The sequence below is a fragment of the Psittacula echo genome (genome assembly GCF_963264785.1).
Source record: "Psittacula echo genome assembly, chromosome: 6".
Taxonomy (NCBI): Eukaryota; Metazoa; Chordata; class Aves; order Psittaciformes; family Psittacidae; genus Psittacula; species Psittacula echo.
In genome coordinates this window covers 75,250,871-75,269,424 of record NC_137743.1, presented here as the reverse complement: position 1 = coordinate 75,269,424, position 18,554 = coordinate 75,250,871, and the positions used below count along the sequence as shown (strand labels likewise).

At 40.7% G+C, this 18,554-nt stretch overlaps 1 protein-coding gene across 1 annotated transcript in view; it reads right to left on the bottom strand.

Annotated features, from left to right (window-relative positions):
• Positions 1–18,554, bottom strand: part of ANKRD44 (ankyrin repeat domain 44) — a gene marked incomplete at its 5' end in the record, with an annotated part of 69,390 nt that overhangs the window by 39,382 nt on the left and 11,454 nt on the right. Inside the window, 7 exons of the mRNA XM_080621328.1 lie at positions 1,564–1,678; positions 4,680–4,758; positions 6,180–6,392; positions 7,751–7,893; positions 10,191–10,278; positions 11,798–11,998; positions 15,858–15,928. Coding sequence (XP_080477454.1) covers positions 1,564–1,678; positions 4,680–4,758; positions 6,180–6,392; positions 7,751–7,893; positions 10,191–10,278; positions 11,798–11,998; positions 15,858–15,928 — 910 coding nt within the window. The remainder of the gene's footprint in view (positions 1–1,563; positions 1,679–4,679; positions 4,759–6,179; positions 6,393–7,750; positions 7,894–10,190; positions 10,279–11,797; positions 11,999–15,857; positions 15,929–18,554) is intronic.

The window sequence follows — 18,554 nt, the reverse complement described above, 5'->3', positions numbered from 1 at the left end:
CATTCCAAGAGTGGACTACCCCACTGCATCTCATTTTCCCTTTAAACCTCAAGATAAGAGAATTACTGTACTGAAGAAAGAGCTAGGACAAATACACATCTATTTAGACACCAGGATCTTCATTCTGGCTATGTTAATAAACCCCAGTGACGTTAGCTGAAGCCTGTGGAATTTCATTATCCAGGCCATTTGAAGAGCTGTTCCACACCAGTTTGCATGGTGACAGTGGTACTTGATAAAGGAATACGAGCAAATGTGCCACTTTCTTAAACACCATCAAGTAAACAAGTAAGTACCAAAAGCTGCAAGTATCTTCAAAATCCAAACCAGCTCATTTGCATCTGCAAGCAAGTTTTCCTAACTAGGCAAGTCAAGAAACATCACTAGTTCCTATGGTAGGTTCTAGGTAGAGAACTCCTAAATTATATTTTAGAGACATGTGGAGGTAGCTGCCAAAAACTGACATTCATTAAATCAGATGCTGCTATTAAACACCTGGTACAAATATCCCTCATGAAATTGCATTACTTTGGTCTTACGCCCCTTTCTTTACATTCAGGTTTGCTATTTCCCTTTGACAGATCATAAGAACCTGAAGATAACTAGCCAATACTCAGGTACTCTTAATGTCTGAGTTGACAATGCTTATCACACTGTGGGTGCAGTCTTGACACATGGGCAAGACAAAAGAATTGAACTGAAGTAGAAAGCACTAACAGCATTTAGAAATGTGTGCAATTTCAATTCCTGGTCCTTCTGTTGAAAAGAAGACTCCCAAACTCACAAATCAGATAAAAGCAGTCCTATTATTTCAGCCACCTGAATATCAGAAACCATGCCACATCAAGACAGGCTCTGCTGCTATTGAGATCAGAAATATTTAGTAACATCTGCTTTGCAATACTGCATTTATATTGATTATCCTATGTCATACCAAAAGATACAAAACCAAAGAATAAGCCATCCCTAGCAGTGTTCAAGGCCAGGTTGGACAGAGCCTTGGGTGGCATGGTTTAGTGTGAGGTGTCCCTGCTCATGGCAGGGGGTTGGAACAAGATGATCTTAAGGTCCTTTCCAACCCTAACTATTCTGTGATTCTATGAATCACCATGTCTGACAGGCCACTAAACATTAAGCTAGTTTAGATACTAAGCAATATGCTCACAATACCCTTGGAAAGCATCTGAATTTTTTTCAGTTATGTTTCCTGTACAAATCCATTGCTATGGACTTCTTATATCTTTATGCGATCAAGATGCACTTTACATACATACATCTTTCGTGTATGTTATATACCACTGTGCCACATCAATGCTGCAGGAAAAAGAAGCAGTACTTGTAACCATGTAAATAGGCACAATAGGAACTTAGCAGGGTTTCCTTTCCCTCCACACTTCCCAAGTGTTTATCTATTAGCCTCATGTCACCCACTGAAGTACAGCACACTTATGCTTATACTTATCCCTTTTAACCTTCACACTTCAGAACCTGAGAAGTAACTGTGTTTCCAGGCACTGGACATAACACTTGATCATCAGAAACAGCTCCACTTCAGCCACTTACTTGGCAGTATCAGCTCCGCTGGTTATGAGGGTGTTAATCAAAAGCTCATGTCCGTATCTTGCAGCCACATGTAGAGGGGTGTTACCATCCTTATCAACACAGTCGATTTCCCCTCCTGCAAAAAACATTTTCATACGGTTTAACACTGACAGATTAAGCATGAACCAGTGACCACTAATGTTATTTCTCTCTAGTGAGTGCAGCATCACCAATCCAGCCACAGAGACACTAATTTTCAGAGACCAAGAACCAGCACACAGCAAGCTGCCAGCTGTCACCCACTGGTACTGAATGTGATCTGGCAGCAGCACCTTCACCTCTCTCTCCAGCTACAGTGGTGGAGAAAAGTGGTGGGAAATAGGTGAACAGGATGATATACCACGGTCAAGTACATGACTCAGACTTGCTGCTCCTCTAAAGGCACAAATGGATGCTTTGAATTAAACTAGCAAAATAAACTGCTGAAACTACGCCCTCATTCATAAAAGCACTGCCACTCAACCTTACCTGTCGATGTTAAATAAGAGCTTGCTCCAGAGGCCAGCAGGAACACACTACAAACAACAAGCAGGTTGTTGTGTGCCTTTTCTGTGCCTTACCAAAGAACAACCAAACAGTGCTTAAGTAGAACTGTTGCAATTTAAACCTGTCATCTTGTGGTTTATGCTCACAAGCAGGAAAAATATATTATTTCTTTCTTCTCTGCCACAGTTTTTGACCCACACAAGTTTGCTATCAGGCCCTTGTTTTCTTTTTGGACCAAGGAACTGTAACGTTTTCAGTCTCTCCTTGTAAGTCAGGTTTGCTGCACTCCAGCTGGCCCACATCCTTCTGGAAGTGAAATGTCAAAAGCCAGAAACAGTACTAGAGCTGACGTCTCCTAACGCTGAGCTGAGCAAAATGTTTACTTCATGCCCACTGGCTACACTCCTGTCTATACACCCCTGTACATTGCACAGCACCATGTACATTGTTGATCATTTTTCTAAGCACAACGGCACTGTTGACTTCTGGTCACAAGCTTCCGACCTTCTGCATGTCCCAGAACCCTTCCTGAGGAGCTGCCACCCACCCAGCTGTTGTCATTCTGAACTTGTCCGATGGATACTCCTGCTTGTGCGGGATCTTGGCTTTGCTTTACTTGCATTGTAACTTCTGTCTCCAATTTTACAGGATCATTTTCCATTCTGAATGCACCTTCTGCCAAGCTAACAGTCTCTTCCAACTTCGTGTTTCCTCCAAATGTTAAAAGCACATTTTTCTATTCCTCTCTCCAAGTTGTTAATGAAAATACTGGATAGTTCCAGGTCCAGGAGGGAAACTGAACACTGCCTCACTACACCTTCCATTTCAACAACAATCCATTTATTACTAATCTCTGAGTGTAGTTTTTCAACAAGTTATGCACCAACACTGTGACATTTTAATACCCCACTGGTTTTCTATGAGAATACTTTATGAAAACATATAAAAAGTCTTGCTAACATCAGGATATGATAATATTTACTGCATGTCCACTATACACAGGAGATAACAGGTCATAACTGCAACAAGAAGAGTTCCAGTAAGGTCAGTAAAGCCAGAGGACTGTGCTTTGATCACAAAGCCTACTACCCTGCAGCAGAAGAGAATAAGGGTGTTTTGGCATCTTCTGCTCTTGAGCAATCTATGCCAGATATTGCCCACTCCTAAGTGTTTACAAACAGTTTGTGCATTTGCTGATGTCAGAATTTTTGGCTGACCTATGTGAAATTCCCCAGCTTTGCTTTTTCACCATTTTTAAAGATAGGTGTTACATTTGCAATCTTCCAATTTAAAGGTAATCAGTTCTTCCTCTACAAGTCACTAGAGACAGCAGCCAGGAATCGAGAGAATGAAACTCCATTTCTTAAAGTCACCGACATTTCTCTCTTCCACGATATCCCATGGCAATGAGGCATAAAGTCACTTGCAACCAGATCTGCGCGCAACACTAAAATTAGAGGGACGGCAGACGAAGAAAGAAAGAAGTGAAACCCAAGTAGCTTGAAGAAGAGTAGAGAAGCGTGAATGACAGATGAAGAACTTCCAGTCCTTCCACACACAAATCCAACAGAGAGCAAACAACAGCTCTAAGTCAGAGACCACGTTTGACTAAACAGCTAAAATTTGCACTAAAGCACAGTTTCTTCAGTTTGCCCAAACTCCTTTTATTATGACTACTTTTCTTATGCAAGAAGAGACACGACAACGGTTTGCATGGTGACATGAAAGAAGCACGATGTACCGAAGACCTCCATTTTAACGTACAATTGTGTGTAAATACAGGTGTCACTACATTTACAGTGTAACTGTTCAGCCATCTTCAATATCTCACACTTGGGTTCCAAGTTAGGGATTTTGGCAAACAACAGAACCAAACCACAAACCACAGACCATCCTGTCTGGTATAGTGGCCAAAGCTGGGAAGCGTAAGTAAACAAGCAGTAATAGCAGCCTCTGTCAATCAGAAACAGGCCTCTGCCAGATCTCCAACAATAATATTTGTTATACTTTGTAGATTTCTTGGACAAAGCAGATACCTGATAAATGACTGATAATCAGGAATCCTGGCTATGCCAGAACAAACAGGCTGGCACTGGTCCACCCTCCTGATTATTTATTCAACACTTAATGAAGACAGTGGCAAGGCATAGAGCTAAAGGAGGTGAGAAAAATAGTTACTGAGCGGAGGGCAGAGAAAACGGTCCGAATTCTAAGAGCACCAGGGCTCTCAAGGGAGAGCAACTGTTTTTTTTCCAGTTTTTAAGTAATCTGACAAAGAAAGTTGTGCCTGCTTCTCAGCTAAAGACCTAAATACAGCTTTGAACTCTTGTTTTCAGGTTAAGAATCACAATAGATCAGCTGGACCACTGTCAGCTGAAGGAATAAGGGATTCTGTTAACAACCAAAATCTCAACTTGTAATGAATGCCATGCTGGAATGACAGCTGCAGTGCAGCTCAAAGCCAGAAGCCAATGGAGAGCTAAGCAGCTCTCAGAGCAGACCTTTGGCACCCTGGGTGAGAACAACTGAACATTGCAACCTTGGAAATGCCTGATCTTTTGGAGAGTCATTAAACAAGCACAGAAACTCACCGTTCTGAATGAGGGTCTGCGACCGTGTGAACCTCCCATGGACAGCTGTCATGTGCAGTGGGCTCTTCCCATCCTTACTCTAACAGAAACAAAACAGAAACCCAATCATTTAGCATGTAAAGCAGTGGTAACAATTTGAAGTCTCTCAGCTCAACATCCTACAGACAAAACTTCCACTGGCTTCAAAAGTCTGTAGGACTGAAGCTATACATGATGATAAATGCAGAAGGTATAAGCATACAAGTTAAATAGTTCTTCAGCAATGAGTAGCAAAGGGGCTGGAGTAGAGCATGACTTTACAGCCTGACTGTACACAATACATGCTAGAAACTACAGATCTGTAACATATTATCCTTTAATACTATTTTTAAGTAACATTTCCAATTCAGTCAATATTTTCCCTAACAGAGGAAGCATAAAATTAAGTAGGACAGTCTCTGAGGGATTCAAGAATTATATACTGTTTATCAATCTGTATTTTATAGATACATTCCAGAATAAACCCCATTCTATTAAAAAGTTCTGGTTAATAAATTTCCATGCAATCAAAAATAGGATGTCTACAAAATACCATTAGAAAACAGGGAAGGCATATGAAAGGAAAGGTACAATCAGTAAAGATTAATGTTTTTGGTTCAAGGGAAAGAAACTGAGATAGGGGAAGCAGAGGAGCTGACAAAACAGCAAGGGAAGTGTAGCAGTCTCACTACTCACATCACTTTGTGTTTATTGGCCTGGGGATTTTGCATTCCTTGGCTAGCACAATCCCTCATTTCATTTTAATAATTCTGAGTTTAAATAATGCACTGACTACTGATCTAAAGGGACTCGTCAAAGACGTTAAATGCTAAGAGACCAGTTTTACAGATGCAAAAATGAAATACACAATTTAAAGTACAGCAGTCAAAATCTTATATGAACTCAAGAGATGTCAAGTCTTCCATTAGGCATATCAGTACCCTCTGTGGGTTAACAGCAAGGCCCTTTCAGCTTCATCAAGATGCATCAATTATATCTCAAGAACATTCAGGTATCCTAAAAGAATCAGACTTCATAAACTCAGGCTCTAAAACAGGTAAATAAACAACTTTTAGATTTTACTTTCCCAGGAAAATCAAAAGGAACTCTTTAGAACCAGGTTTAATTAAATCCATACTGTAGTGGAAGGAAAACACCAGCAAGTAAGTTCCTTCACTTACCACTGCTACACAAGATAACATTTTGATAGAGCTCCTGGGACTATATTTTAGTAGTGATTCATGCCTTCAGGTGAGTGGCTGGCCTAGAGTTTAAAGCTGTCATTATATTTATCAAGGTACTGAGAGCTCCTCTGCTGGGAAGCAATCTCATCGAAACAATTTAATGATTAATTTCCTCAGCATCACTGTACTTCCATCAAGGATTTAAAGCCATGCTGTCCTTGTTATTAGAGTTATTATATCTCCTGAGATATGCAAAACAGGATAAAGTAAAACTAAAGAGCTGCAATGCAAGTTTTACCTGAATGTTAACATCTGCCCCATTATTCACTAGTAGTTCAAGACACAGTGCTCCGTGAGTAGAGGCAGCAGCGAAATGCAAGGGAGTGAATCCATTATTATTAGGCTGATTTACGTTAGCACCGTAGTCAATCAGCTCATTAACAACAGAATCCTGACCATTGTAACAGGCAATGTGAAGTGCAGTATTTCCATAGATGTTCATTTCATCAATCTAAAATGAGACAAAGAGACGTAGTAAAAATTACAGACATAGCTAATCGTTTTACATAACACATCACATACTGCAAATGGAAATACCTGGAGGCTTGACCTGTCACAGGGCATATTTCTCACCAGCAAATTTCATCGACAAAAATATACTCCCAGAGAGGTTAATTTGGAATACTTTACCTTTGCTTTTATTAACTTTTCATCCTACTGGCCATTTCTAAAAGCCAGTATGAAGCTTACAATGATAGCAGGGCTATGTAATGATAGTGATGATGACAAAAGCTGGAAAGCCTTTACATGTAAGTAGGATAAATAAAAAGCTCACAGTCTTTATTAAAAAGCAATTAAAACACTGACTATAGAGTTTCTGTGAACAGAATCAGGCTTAAGAACTGTTTTTACAGATTTCTTTTTGGAAGGGAATGAAGGTGTCCGAGTGAAGGGAAGGTGAAACTGCACAGACATTTACACTTCAATAAGAAACCACTTTCGGTAGCTCAGCATTATAAAGATGTAATTAAGATTATGTTACTTCTTGATGACCGGCTTTGTATTCAACTGCTGTTCTGTAAAATAGGACGAGACAGATTGTACAAAAGATCCAGCAGTGATGTGAATACCCTTCCACAAAATAAGGCTTCTCAAAGATCACACCCCCAGTGATGCAGAATGTGGAAGTTAAACGTAGCTATGAGCATAATACTGGTAATAACAGGAAACACCTATTCCCCTTCAACTGCACAGTTTAGAGCCTGTGAACATGGACTTCTGACATTTTTTTGGCAGTTGAAAATGCCACGGCAAATGTGATGGCTTTATCTGACATCTCTGATTAACCAGTGCAGGCTCTTCTGGTCATCTTACTGCTGCTTTGAACCACTGACTTGACAATATTACACTAAGAGAAGTCTGTACCCTAAGAAAAAGTTCTTTTCCAGAGTTAAAGCAATCTTTTCCTTCCCTCTGTCAGCTACAGAGGAAATACAGGTCCTAAACTTAAACAGCCTGAACTGCTGTTTAGTGAAGTTTGCAGCGTATATGATGAGAACAACCATTCATCATATCAAGGGGAACACTGAGCCAAGGGAAATTTCATTTTTCCAGCTTCCTCTGCAGGAACAGCATGTATTTCCTGATCTCTTCAGCAAGGTGGCCTGGAACTTACTGTCCATATCAGACACTTTTATTCCAGAATGTTTTCCTGGCTTTTGCACTAATAAACCACATGAAGCACAAGGTGGTACAGAAAATGGGAACAATTTTCTTTAGAAGATCTTCCAATATCTGCAGCAGCATCCACAATAAAGAAGAAAATAATACCTCAAATATGGAGCAACATGGAAGTACATTACCACATACCTCTACCCCCAGGTTAAGGAGGTGTTTCACAATGTTAATCTGCCCATTGGATGCAGCTGCATGAAGTGGGGTGTAACCCTTCTTGTCTTTACAAGTCACTTCTGCACCATGATTAATCAGTAAGGCAACAACTTCCAGGTGACCTTCAAAAGACGAAAGATAGTAATCAATGAATATACCATCCCACAGCATCACTTCTCATAGATTACTTCTTTCTTGTTAATGCATTGCCCCTTTTGCTGCTGTTTCACAATGCTGTAAGTTTTATAAGGAGAAAAAATAGGTGAAAAAGCCACAGTTTTATAACAGAAAAAAAGCATTTTCATAGATGTTCCTAATCCTTGTCAAGAAATCCATGCATTCACCATCACCAGATGTGTCAAATTTCTCCTTCCTGCATTAGTTTTCCAGTCATTAAAAGAACAAAACAACACCTCTTTCCTATTTATTTCTCTAAAAATAACAGTTTGAAGTTTATTCTCCCTGTTAAAGAAAGAACAGTGAGCACAGGAGCGTGACAATACAAAACAGCATCCTGTTGATGTCATCTGCAAACGTAACTTCTAACACTTGTTGGTTTTCATTAGCAATACAAAATAACTTTAATAAATGATAAAAATGAAGGTATCTCCTCTTTTCTAGCACAACTGAGGAGACAAAAAGCTAAATTTCAAGGGAGTGCAGCATTTGATCCAAAGCCTACCAACACAAACACAAGATTTTCTACTGAGTTCACAATCTTTGGATCAGGTTTTTGAGTCTTCAAAACTGTATCATTAACACAAAACTGTGCAAAAAATCCTGAATATAGGTCTAAAAATGTCTGAATCTAAACTCGTCGTCTATACACACATACTCAGTTTGCAAACTAAAGTAACTGCAACAGCCTCAATGTCACAGAGATTGAGAGCTGACTGCCAGGTCAATGTGACATCTGTCTTCTGGAGTGAAATGCCTACCGCTGACTTAGGATCTCCCTACAGAATATAGGGGAAGACCTAAGCATTTCAAAATGCAACTTATAATCCACCAGTATCTCCAGCTTCCTCCTCTTCCTGAAGGTCTCAAACTGACTGGCCTGCTTTCCATGATAGTGCCCTAACCACCAATATTAAATCAAGGCCAACTGAGGAATAGTCCTTATTGCATCACGTTGAAGCAAAGCTGTCTTAGAATTAAAAATCTGTTATAGCAAGCAGCACATAAAGTTGTGCACCATCTGAGTTGTACAGCACTTTCCTGACAGGCAGTTCTGGTCATGTGCAGGACCTAGGACACCTTACAGACAAAGTCTGAAGTGCCCAAAGATACTTAAGCATTCAAGAAACTACATGAGGATAAGATGCTTGGGTCTCATTATCTAAATTCTGTCAAAATTACACCACAGGCTCCTAAATAATTTTGCTAATTTAGGCCTTAAATGTTATCTAAATATTTTGAAAAGTACATTATGCATTACTGAAAAGAATTAAGAGCAAAAGAGAGGTGGAATTGCACAGCACCATGTAAGTCCTTTCACCTCTACAGAGTGAAGTTCAAAGCTTGCTAGCTCAAAAGCCAAATCACATTCATTGGCAAGAGTCCCTCCATCTGTCTGTGTACATCAAAAAATGCATAATATGCTTTTCCCACAGTTTGAAATCTCCTATTGTCTCATTTCCAAAAGTGCCAAGATTAACATCAAGATTTGACAGGTCAGATGAAAGAGTTGCTGGCTGAGGGCACACAGCACCTCACCAGTTATTATCTGGAACATACTGCCTGGCCAACGAAAGCTCTTGGACAAGCGTGACCGCTATCACAGGCAATCTTGTTCTGGTATTTTTAAATTGTAATGCCCCACTGTAATAAAGCCTCCTTTAACTTGAAAGAAATGATAAGGTCAATTGATTTAATTAAGGAATATTTGGTAACATCACTGATGTTTTGAATAGACAGATCAGTTGTTCTTGTCCCTTCTAGAATAAAAGATAACAATTTGTTCCTAACAGGAAGAAAGCCTATGAAGCACTTCCTAACAATATCATAACTTAGCTACTTATAAACATGGATAAACAACAAAATTTATGGTTGCATTTATCTGTATTTTATATAAAACAGTTTTTAGCAAGACCTGAAACAAATATAACAAATATAATGTATTTTTTCAAGCCCAAACATGTCTCAGGCTGGAATTAGAGTCAGGAGAGAAAGCCCAAAATGAAAAAAGCAACACAAAAAGACCACAATTAACCGTGTTAGAAAGGAAATCACAGCCAAGTCCTCACCAGCTGTAAAACCATAAACGGACAGTATGTATTTAGACCAGCTGAACCCTTTCCTCTTCAGGGTAAATATAACACTCACTTTCCATGGCCAGGTCTGCTCTTGTGCATTTTAAAACATGTTGTTGATTTGTGAACAGGAAATTAAAAAGAAGGAGCAACAGTGCAAGCCTTACCCATGTACGCTGCCCAGTGAAGAGCTCTTCTGTCCTTTTTGTCAAAAGCATTGATGTTTGCTCCCTTGGCTAAGAGCAAGTTCACCATCTAGAAGTAACAACAAGTAAACCAACCCTGTAGATTAGCCAGTTTATAACAAATAATTCTAGCAATAGAGTTGGGATCACAAAATCCTGCTTTTGAATGATTAATCTGTGAATTACACAAATACTGTTCAAAGCTGAGTACATTAATGACAGGGACTGGTGATGGTCACAAGTAACCCAGACAAGTTCTGTGTCCAGAGAGGGGGCTGAGAGCATGCAGGGTGCTGCTACACCAGTGTGCTTCAAATTCAGCTTGGCAAACAACCTGGAAGAAAAGCAGGCCTGGAAGAGAAACACTGCTCCTAAAACCAATTTAAGTGGTTATCTTGTGGACTAGGACAAGATCCCTACAGACCCTGAGGTGACAAACCCTAAAATCCGCATGATCTTTCACAAGGAATTCCTATTTCTTGCCATGCCATGGTGATTTTTATTAAATTCCCATGTGCTATGGTGGTGTGGACAGGCACCAAGCTGCTTCGTATGACACTGGCTTTTAAGATAGCATTGCTAGAAGGTGAAATGCTGCTTTCCCCATAGCCAATCATCCAATGTTAAACATAAGAAAAATACGGGGGGAAAAAGAAGGGCATAGAACAGAAAGCACATTCAACAACTGTCTTTTTCAGCAAAACATTCTAAAATAATGAATTACAGAGCTAGGTGACAAATTCCTCTTGTGCGCTGCTTTGCCACAGAGACAGGCTAACAACAGCATACATTCAGTTAACATTTCTGATATACACTATCTAAAAGCTCAGGAGCTTTAGATTATGATGGTTAGACTCAAGCTTTACTATCTCTTTCCTACAGTGCAGTATTTTAAAGGCCAAATACCATCATAATTTTACAGGAACTACCATTCCTCTTCCTTTTTTTAGTTATAGTACAATTGATCAACTTTTGCTGACGGAAGCTTACTGGTCAAGTCTAAGAGTTTTTATTCTATATCAAGATCTTCAGGTGTGGAATTGGCATATAGGATCCTTGCACCTGGACCTAAAGACATCAGCAAAACCCTTTACACAGGGGCTTTATTTACAAAAATGTGGGGTTTTTTCATGTAGAAACAGTAATTAGGCTGGAAGGCTTTGCCTGCATAAGATAAGTAGAAAAACAGAAGCACATTTTATAGAAGACTAATTAGAAAAGCAGACTGACTGGAGCTCACGTAGCTGAACACTTCTTCAGTATGAAATGAATCCACTGGCGTTCCCTTGTTATTCTGTCACTCATGTTCACGGGCAGTCAAGCTCAAAAAAGCCAAGGACACACTTGAGTTGCCAGCCTGTGGCACGGCCAGCTCTGCAAATCTGCATGCACACCTCACTTGCGTGCTGGCTCTGCACAGGTACTTTCCAGTCCCTGACTCATTCTGGCAGGTAGGAAACCTGTCACACAGTTTGGATAGCAGCTGAATGATAGCAGTTGTTGGGGTCAGGGATACGGGGCTCATATCCCTGAGCACAGCAGGTCAACTGTTTGAACTGGGAAATCAACTGATCTCTTGAACAACTTGCCTCAATGTGGCCATTCAGCGCCGCATGGTGCAGTGCTGTCCGCCCGCCTCGGTCAGAGACATTGACGCTGCTCAGCATGGGGATGATGACCTCCGCACATTTCACTGCCTTGTTTGCAGCTGCCACGTGCAATGGTGTCTGCCAGTTCTTGTCCCGAGCGTTGACGTCAGCCGAGTGCTTAATCAATACTTGCACTGCTTCCTGCAATGGCAACACAGTTATATCCATGCTTTTTACAAGGGCATGTAGTGACAGCACAAGGAGCAATGGTTTAAAACTGAAAGAGGGGAGATTTAGATTATACATTAGGAAGAAATTCTTTACTATGAGGATGGTAACACAATGAAACAGGTTGCCCAGAGAAGTTGGAGATGCCCCGTCCCTGGAAATATTCAAAGCCAGGTTGGACACAGGGGCTTGGAGCAACCTGCTCTAGTGGAAGGTGTCCCTGCCCACGGCAGAGGGTTGGAACTGGATGAGCTTTAAAAAGTCCCTTCCAACCCAAATCATTATACGAGTCTATTGCAAAGCAGTTTGAATAAATACACGGAACACCTCGACAGCTCGATCATACTACCTAGGCATATTATTTATGCATATCAGACATGGCCAGGAGGAGGGAAAAAGAACATTTACCAAAACAACCTTCCAGGCTAGTGAAATGGTATTGTTGATTCAAATAGCAGAGGGCACATCACCTCTGCTCTCATTTAAAGCAGTGTCCTCATAATCAAACTTTCTCAACTTGGTTTTCAGATATACAAAGCTGCCTATGCAGAGAGCCCAGCCTGTTCAGTTGGTTAACCTTCAGCACTTCCACCACCATAATCGTGCTCTCACTGAAGAAATACATGTACTTATTTGAACTCACTGTTACAGAGATTGTTTACAAAATAAAAAGCACATGATTTTGGACAGTAAAATCATAGCAAATTGCTGTAAGTTTTATTTATAAACAGGAAAAAGGAGAAAATAAAACAGAATATGTGAAAACAAGATTTTAGCTCTGCAAAAACATGAGAATCACAGGCAAGGGTAGATGCTGATGTCCCCAAGTTAGCATTAGCATTCCTTCCCTCCCTGAGGGCTATGTGCAGGCCAAGGGTCTTCACAGCAACATCCATTCTGTCAGCCTGAGACCAGAAAACATCTTTTAAAGTTAATTTTTGGTTTAAAAGTGAATATTTCCCAGTGAGAAAATGTCCTGTTTTCTCTTGAGAGGCTGTCTCACTGGAGAACTCACAATTAGTTCTTTTCTTCTTCTATTCATGCATTCGCCATTGAGCAAGTCAGATGGAAAAACAAGCCTCTCTCAAAACTCCATTTTGTTTCTTCCTTTTTCCCCTACAAACATAATACAAAAGAACCACTGGGACACGGTAGCATTCAAGTAGCCTTGTCTTCTAATTACTACTCACAGCTGGTAAGTTGTGATTGAGCAGGGGAGAGCCTTAGTCCTACTTAGTACCTTATTCTTTTGCCATAAACTGAAAAGTTTTCTGGAAAGCCCAAACAAAATCTTACTGAATGACAAACACATACAGTGTGTTTATATAGCACTTTTGTATCCTGAATGGCCCAGGAGAGTGCCTGCAGTCTGTAACAACAGTACATCCATTACCAGGAGTTTTAGTTCTTTATCCTCAACCGATCTCAGCAATTTCATTTTCTACAGCCATCTCTCAAACTGTCCTCTAACAGATTTGTTCAGTTAGCAACACTGCATCTCTTACACCACCAATAATGATTTATCACTGTTGATGTCTCAGCAGGATTTTGGTTTTTAATCACAGGTCTACTGTTCTAAAAGTCGTAAATGCAATTCATTGGAGACCTGCTCAGCTGGGACATGAAGTCAGCAGGAAAATTCATGCACTTTGGCTCTTAATAGAGGAAATCTAAAAAGTTAAAAGGAGAATTTTTAGAAGTAAATAGCAAGGAGCAGAAAGTATAAGCTGAAAATATTTAGACTTAAAAAAACCTCAGCAACCATTTACACATTTTTGTTTACTTCTACATATCTGCTGCTCCATCAGATTTGGGATCAAGATGTTAAAGTCCTGCTGGAGAAGTTTTAATTTTACTGCTTGTGAGAGCATGAGCTATCCCTTTTTATTAACATATCTAAAAGTGCATGCAGTCCACAGCTATGGTGTAAGTCTCTAACAGCTATCCCAACTTATCAGAGTGAAATCTCTTCAAAGCACATAAGGCTGAAAGCTGCTACATCCATTAACAGTCCTACACAGACACACCTGAGGGTTGTTGGTTTGTAAATAAACATTTCAAATACTTAAAGCCCACTTGAAAACTCATTAAGTCTTAAGTAAAAACGGGCTCATGCTTTTAATAAACCTATAAAAAAGTGCAAGGAGACAGCTTCTGAATCCTTTGTAGTAAGAAAGCTTTGTAGTAAGAGATTGATAATAAAACTTAAAGCTTGCAGGTGACCATTCTAAAAGTAACTGTGCTCACAGGCACTTCAAAAACTACACTGAGCACTACTGGTCAACTTCTGGATCATGAATTCCTCTTCTACTACCAATGTGAACTATGAATTCACCTACTGCTATTGACTACTATCACTATCAGTTTCACCCTATTATATTGAAGCTGCACACTTGTTAGTTTGTGTAGTAAAGTAAAAGCAGTACTGAAAGCCCCTGCAACGCTGAGTCTTGTTTCAAAGTTATTACCAAAAGTAGCAATCATCATACAAATAACAAGCAAAAAAGACCAGGAGAAGAAAGCTATGTGTGTTTATAAAATACACAGCAGACCATAAAAAGGCATCAAAGGCTGGTGCCTTCCCCTGCTGCTTCTCTGTTGTACCTGGGTACTCACTTTGAGGTACAGAACTGCTGGCACAATGAAAGACAGTTTCTCATTGTGCAATTGGCCTTCAGCTGACAAAGAGTTAAAGATGAGAACAAACCCACAGAAAGACATACATTTTCTGTTACAACTGCCACTGACAATGAAAATCACGCACTCTGACACATCCAAAAAAAGAAACCAAGCACAGTGTAATTCCCGCATCAGAAAGATTGTGGCTGTGTTTTAAGGTTTGAGTCTGACCTTTGTTTTCTAACATGGCTTTTTGTATTTTGCCTCATTACAGCATTCATACTCTATCAGATATTCCTTTCAGAGGGCTTCAGTGGATGCCAGCAGCTGGGAAGCTCAGCCAGCAGCCAAACAACGCCCGAGTTCAGAAGCGAGGGCAGGATTCCTGCCTCCAGGCTTGGCAAGCACTGGGACTGTTACAGAGGTGATTCGGGTCCATCAATCTCTGGAAGATAGCCACCTCTGTCTCCTTTACAACTCCTCCCCTCATCCCCAGCAGCCAATTTGGTCTGCAGTTGGGCTCACTCTTAACTAAGTATTAGGAGGATGAAAGTATACAGGGAGGTCCAAAATGGAAAGCCAAGAATAATGGTGCAGTTGAGAACAGTCATGCCTGAACTGCATTCCTGATACTTACTGCTGCTCCTTTTTGAGATAGCAATGGAAGAAGTAAAACACGATGCCAGAAGACTTCTAGTTGTCAAGTAGAATAAATACGGGCTAACCCTTCTTTATGCGTGAATCAAATGCATTAACAGAAAACCTAATGGATGCCTGGAACTGCAATTAACCAAAACAAACTATGTGGTAATACATGTTGGATCACATACATATCCACTCCCTCCTGGCACACGCATAGCATGCACACATGCATATGGATTTATTCCTCTATTTCACCACTTAAAGATGATGTAGCCCCTGCAGACTCTATCCCATTTCTGTCCTGGTCACCCACTCCAGCTGACGGCTGCTCAGTATGACTTGCTATGGTAATGTAAAGCATTCCACAAGGTGAAAATCAATCACATTCAGGCTTAAAAGCAGCTATAACTAAATGTAAAAGCTGGCCTCCAGCTGCAATGCTAAAGGCCCTGCACACTACAAATGCTTCCCTGAGTGTGTCACCATGCTACTCACTGCAGCTCTCAATGGTTTGCTTTTTCCCCCAGCATGTAGTTCATGTGCAAAAGCAGGGTAACCAAACCTTACTCACTTCACTTCTTGAAGCAACTGCCCGATGGAGAGGAGTCAGCCACATATTGTCCTTGGCATTAACACGAGCGCCTGCAAGTAAACAGTAGAGGTTACATCCATGCCTTGGGTGCAACACCGAAAGCCTTGCCCAACTGTTTCCTAGTAACAACAGCTGAGCTGTTTGTGATACTCTCAGCACTCCCCATGACTCTCCTGGCACCCGGTTCACTTTGGAAATGCGTTTCCAGATCCTGCATAGATAGGAGCTGAAGTGTGATTCAGAAAGAAAGGAACTGGATAAGTCAGACTATTATCAGGAACAGCTTTGTTTACAGGACACAAAAGAAGCAAGATTAGTTGTAGATTACATATGTATGTATGTACATGTATCTCTATGTATATGCACTTTTTACATCAACTGATACAGTTGGGGAGAAAAAAAAAGCAACCCTTTGCTCAGAGCACTGCTGCTGTCTGCAGACAGAATGAAGGGAACAACAGTCTCTTGTTTCCAGATCAACCAGGCAAACCACTGACAGATATAACTGCTTCCTTGCTTCACAAATCTTGCTGGGGTTGAGGAAATGCTCAGGTTGAGGAAGAAACTGGGCACTTACTCCCTCAGCTTCTGCCTGCCTTATTCGGCAAACATCAGAAGAAGATGGATGAAGGATGCTACCCATTTGCCTTCTGTGTGGTTCAGTGCTAATGTGCACACTGAGGAAGACAGGATGGGGGGGGCTTGCCAGAAAAAAGGTACAAAGGAAGAATATTTAACAATGACAGTAATTCTGGCTGACTGCAGACAAAACCAAAAAGATGCTGCACATTTGTGTGATAAAGCTGATTTCTGTAAAAGAAATATTAAAGCTGTTCACTGACGTGATACCCCAGGAAGGAAATCTAATAAACGGGACTAGAGAAACCGATTTCAGAAAGCGCTCAACCTGCAAATGCTGTATCTCTCTGGTCTGCAGGTAGCAGTACTAGCCTGAGAAGACTAGCACATGCAGAAAACATTTAGAGAAGCACCAGCGTCAGGAACATAGCCTGGATGAGCACCTGAACTTCATGAACAAAGGGATTCTTAAGCTTCATTTTGCACCATAACTTAAGTGCATACAAAAGCCTGTAATTAATAAATCGCACTCTCTGAATCAGAAATACTTTCCAAGAGCTGTTTCTCAGGAATATTAAGGGGCTTGCCTCTGAATCACGGTGGTTACTGGGGATTGTGCTAGACATTCAGAGAAGAAACAAGTTCTTTCGTATTTCCACAAGTTGGGATATAATTTTTTGGCTGCAAGGAAAAGAAAGTCACTTTCCTCATTACTGCAACAATTAGAGGCAATCCTCTGAACTCACCTCAGCACCTGGTACCTGGTGGTACAACCTGCCCTCTGGAAAAACACCCTTTAGAAAAGACAAGTTTCAAAGAGTTTTCTAATGAATCTGTCTAAGCAAGGAAGCTGTTAGCTTATTTTGTCTTCAAGAGAAGGACATTATGGTCAATGCACATTAGTATCCTGCCCTTTGCCTGCACTGCTGTAGAGGCACTGGAAGGCAACAACCTTCACCATCAGGAAGCTGACAGACAGGACTCCAAAGCTGATTTGGCCTGGTAGGGGTCTTAGGGATGCAAATTGCATGGATTAATTCCTAATGATTGCCACCAAATACCTCTTTTCAGGTTTAGAAAGTTATTTTGTATTTGCCTTGTGGTTTTGCCTTATGTCCTTAACTAAGGTTTCTTTTGGTTTATTTCTACCCATTCACCAACTCCTACAAGCAGATGGCTGCAAATCAGAAAGGCTTATGTGTGGAGTAGCAAAGCGTGACAAACATCATTCCTCAGTATTCCACATCTCCAATGGCACTGGTGAGCATGAAGATGATTAGAAAACCCAGGGAAGTGTCTCCATCAGCATCTATTCATGCTTTTCACTGATCCACTTACCCTTTGAGAAGGTGAAATATTTGCCAAAAAAACAGCTAAAAAATAATAAAAGCAAAACAATACCAGTGTAAATTAAGTAATACATGGCATGCTGTCAGCCTTTTCTTCCTCACCTGTTTTCCGCATCCCTTTACCTCTCTGTGCTTTTGGGGCTCTCCATGTGAAAAAGTGAAATTGCTCCCACATCTGTGATTCAATGCATTGGTTGAATATATTTGTGATTTCTGTTTTTAAAGAGATGCACAACTCAGCTGTCACCTGATATAGGAGCTGCTGTTGTCCATTTACTGAGGTGCCCATCTGCTGAAGAGACACTGTAAAATGCCGAAATTCAGCTTTTCAGTTCCCAGCAGTTCCTTGCAGACAATGGTTAATGACAGTGAAAAAGCCTTCACCAGCACTGATGCAGTTCTTCAGGGACAGAAAATATCTGCCATGTTAAAGGAGGAACCTGGGGAGCAATGCTCATGTGCTCAAAGGTGTTCTCTACACTTCACAAACTTGAGTGTCCACCCTACGACAGCCCAGGGGACAGCTCTTTGAAAGCTCTGAATAACAACAGAAATCCAACTCTAAGTCCTCAAACATGCTAAAACACCTCAAATGAGCTGTGTCCAAAAATCAGAAGCTTCAATCTTCAAATCCATCCCACAATGCTTCCCAAAGTCACCCAGCAATTCAGTGTCCCTCTCTTCACTCTAGACCAAGTACTTTAAGCATGTTTCAATGCACTTCCTACAATATACCATGAATTAATCT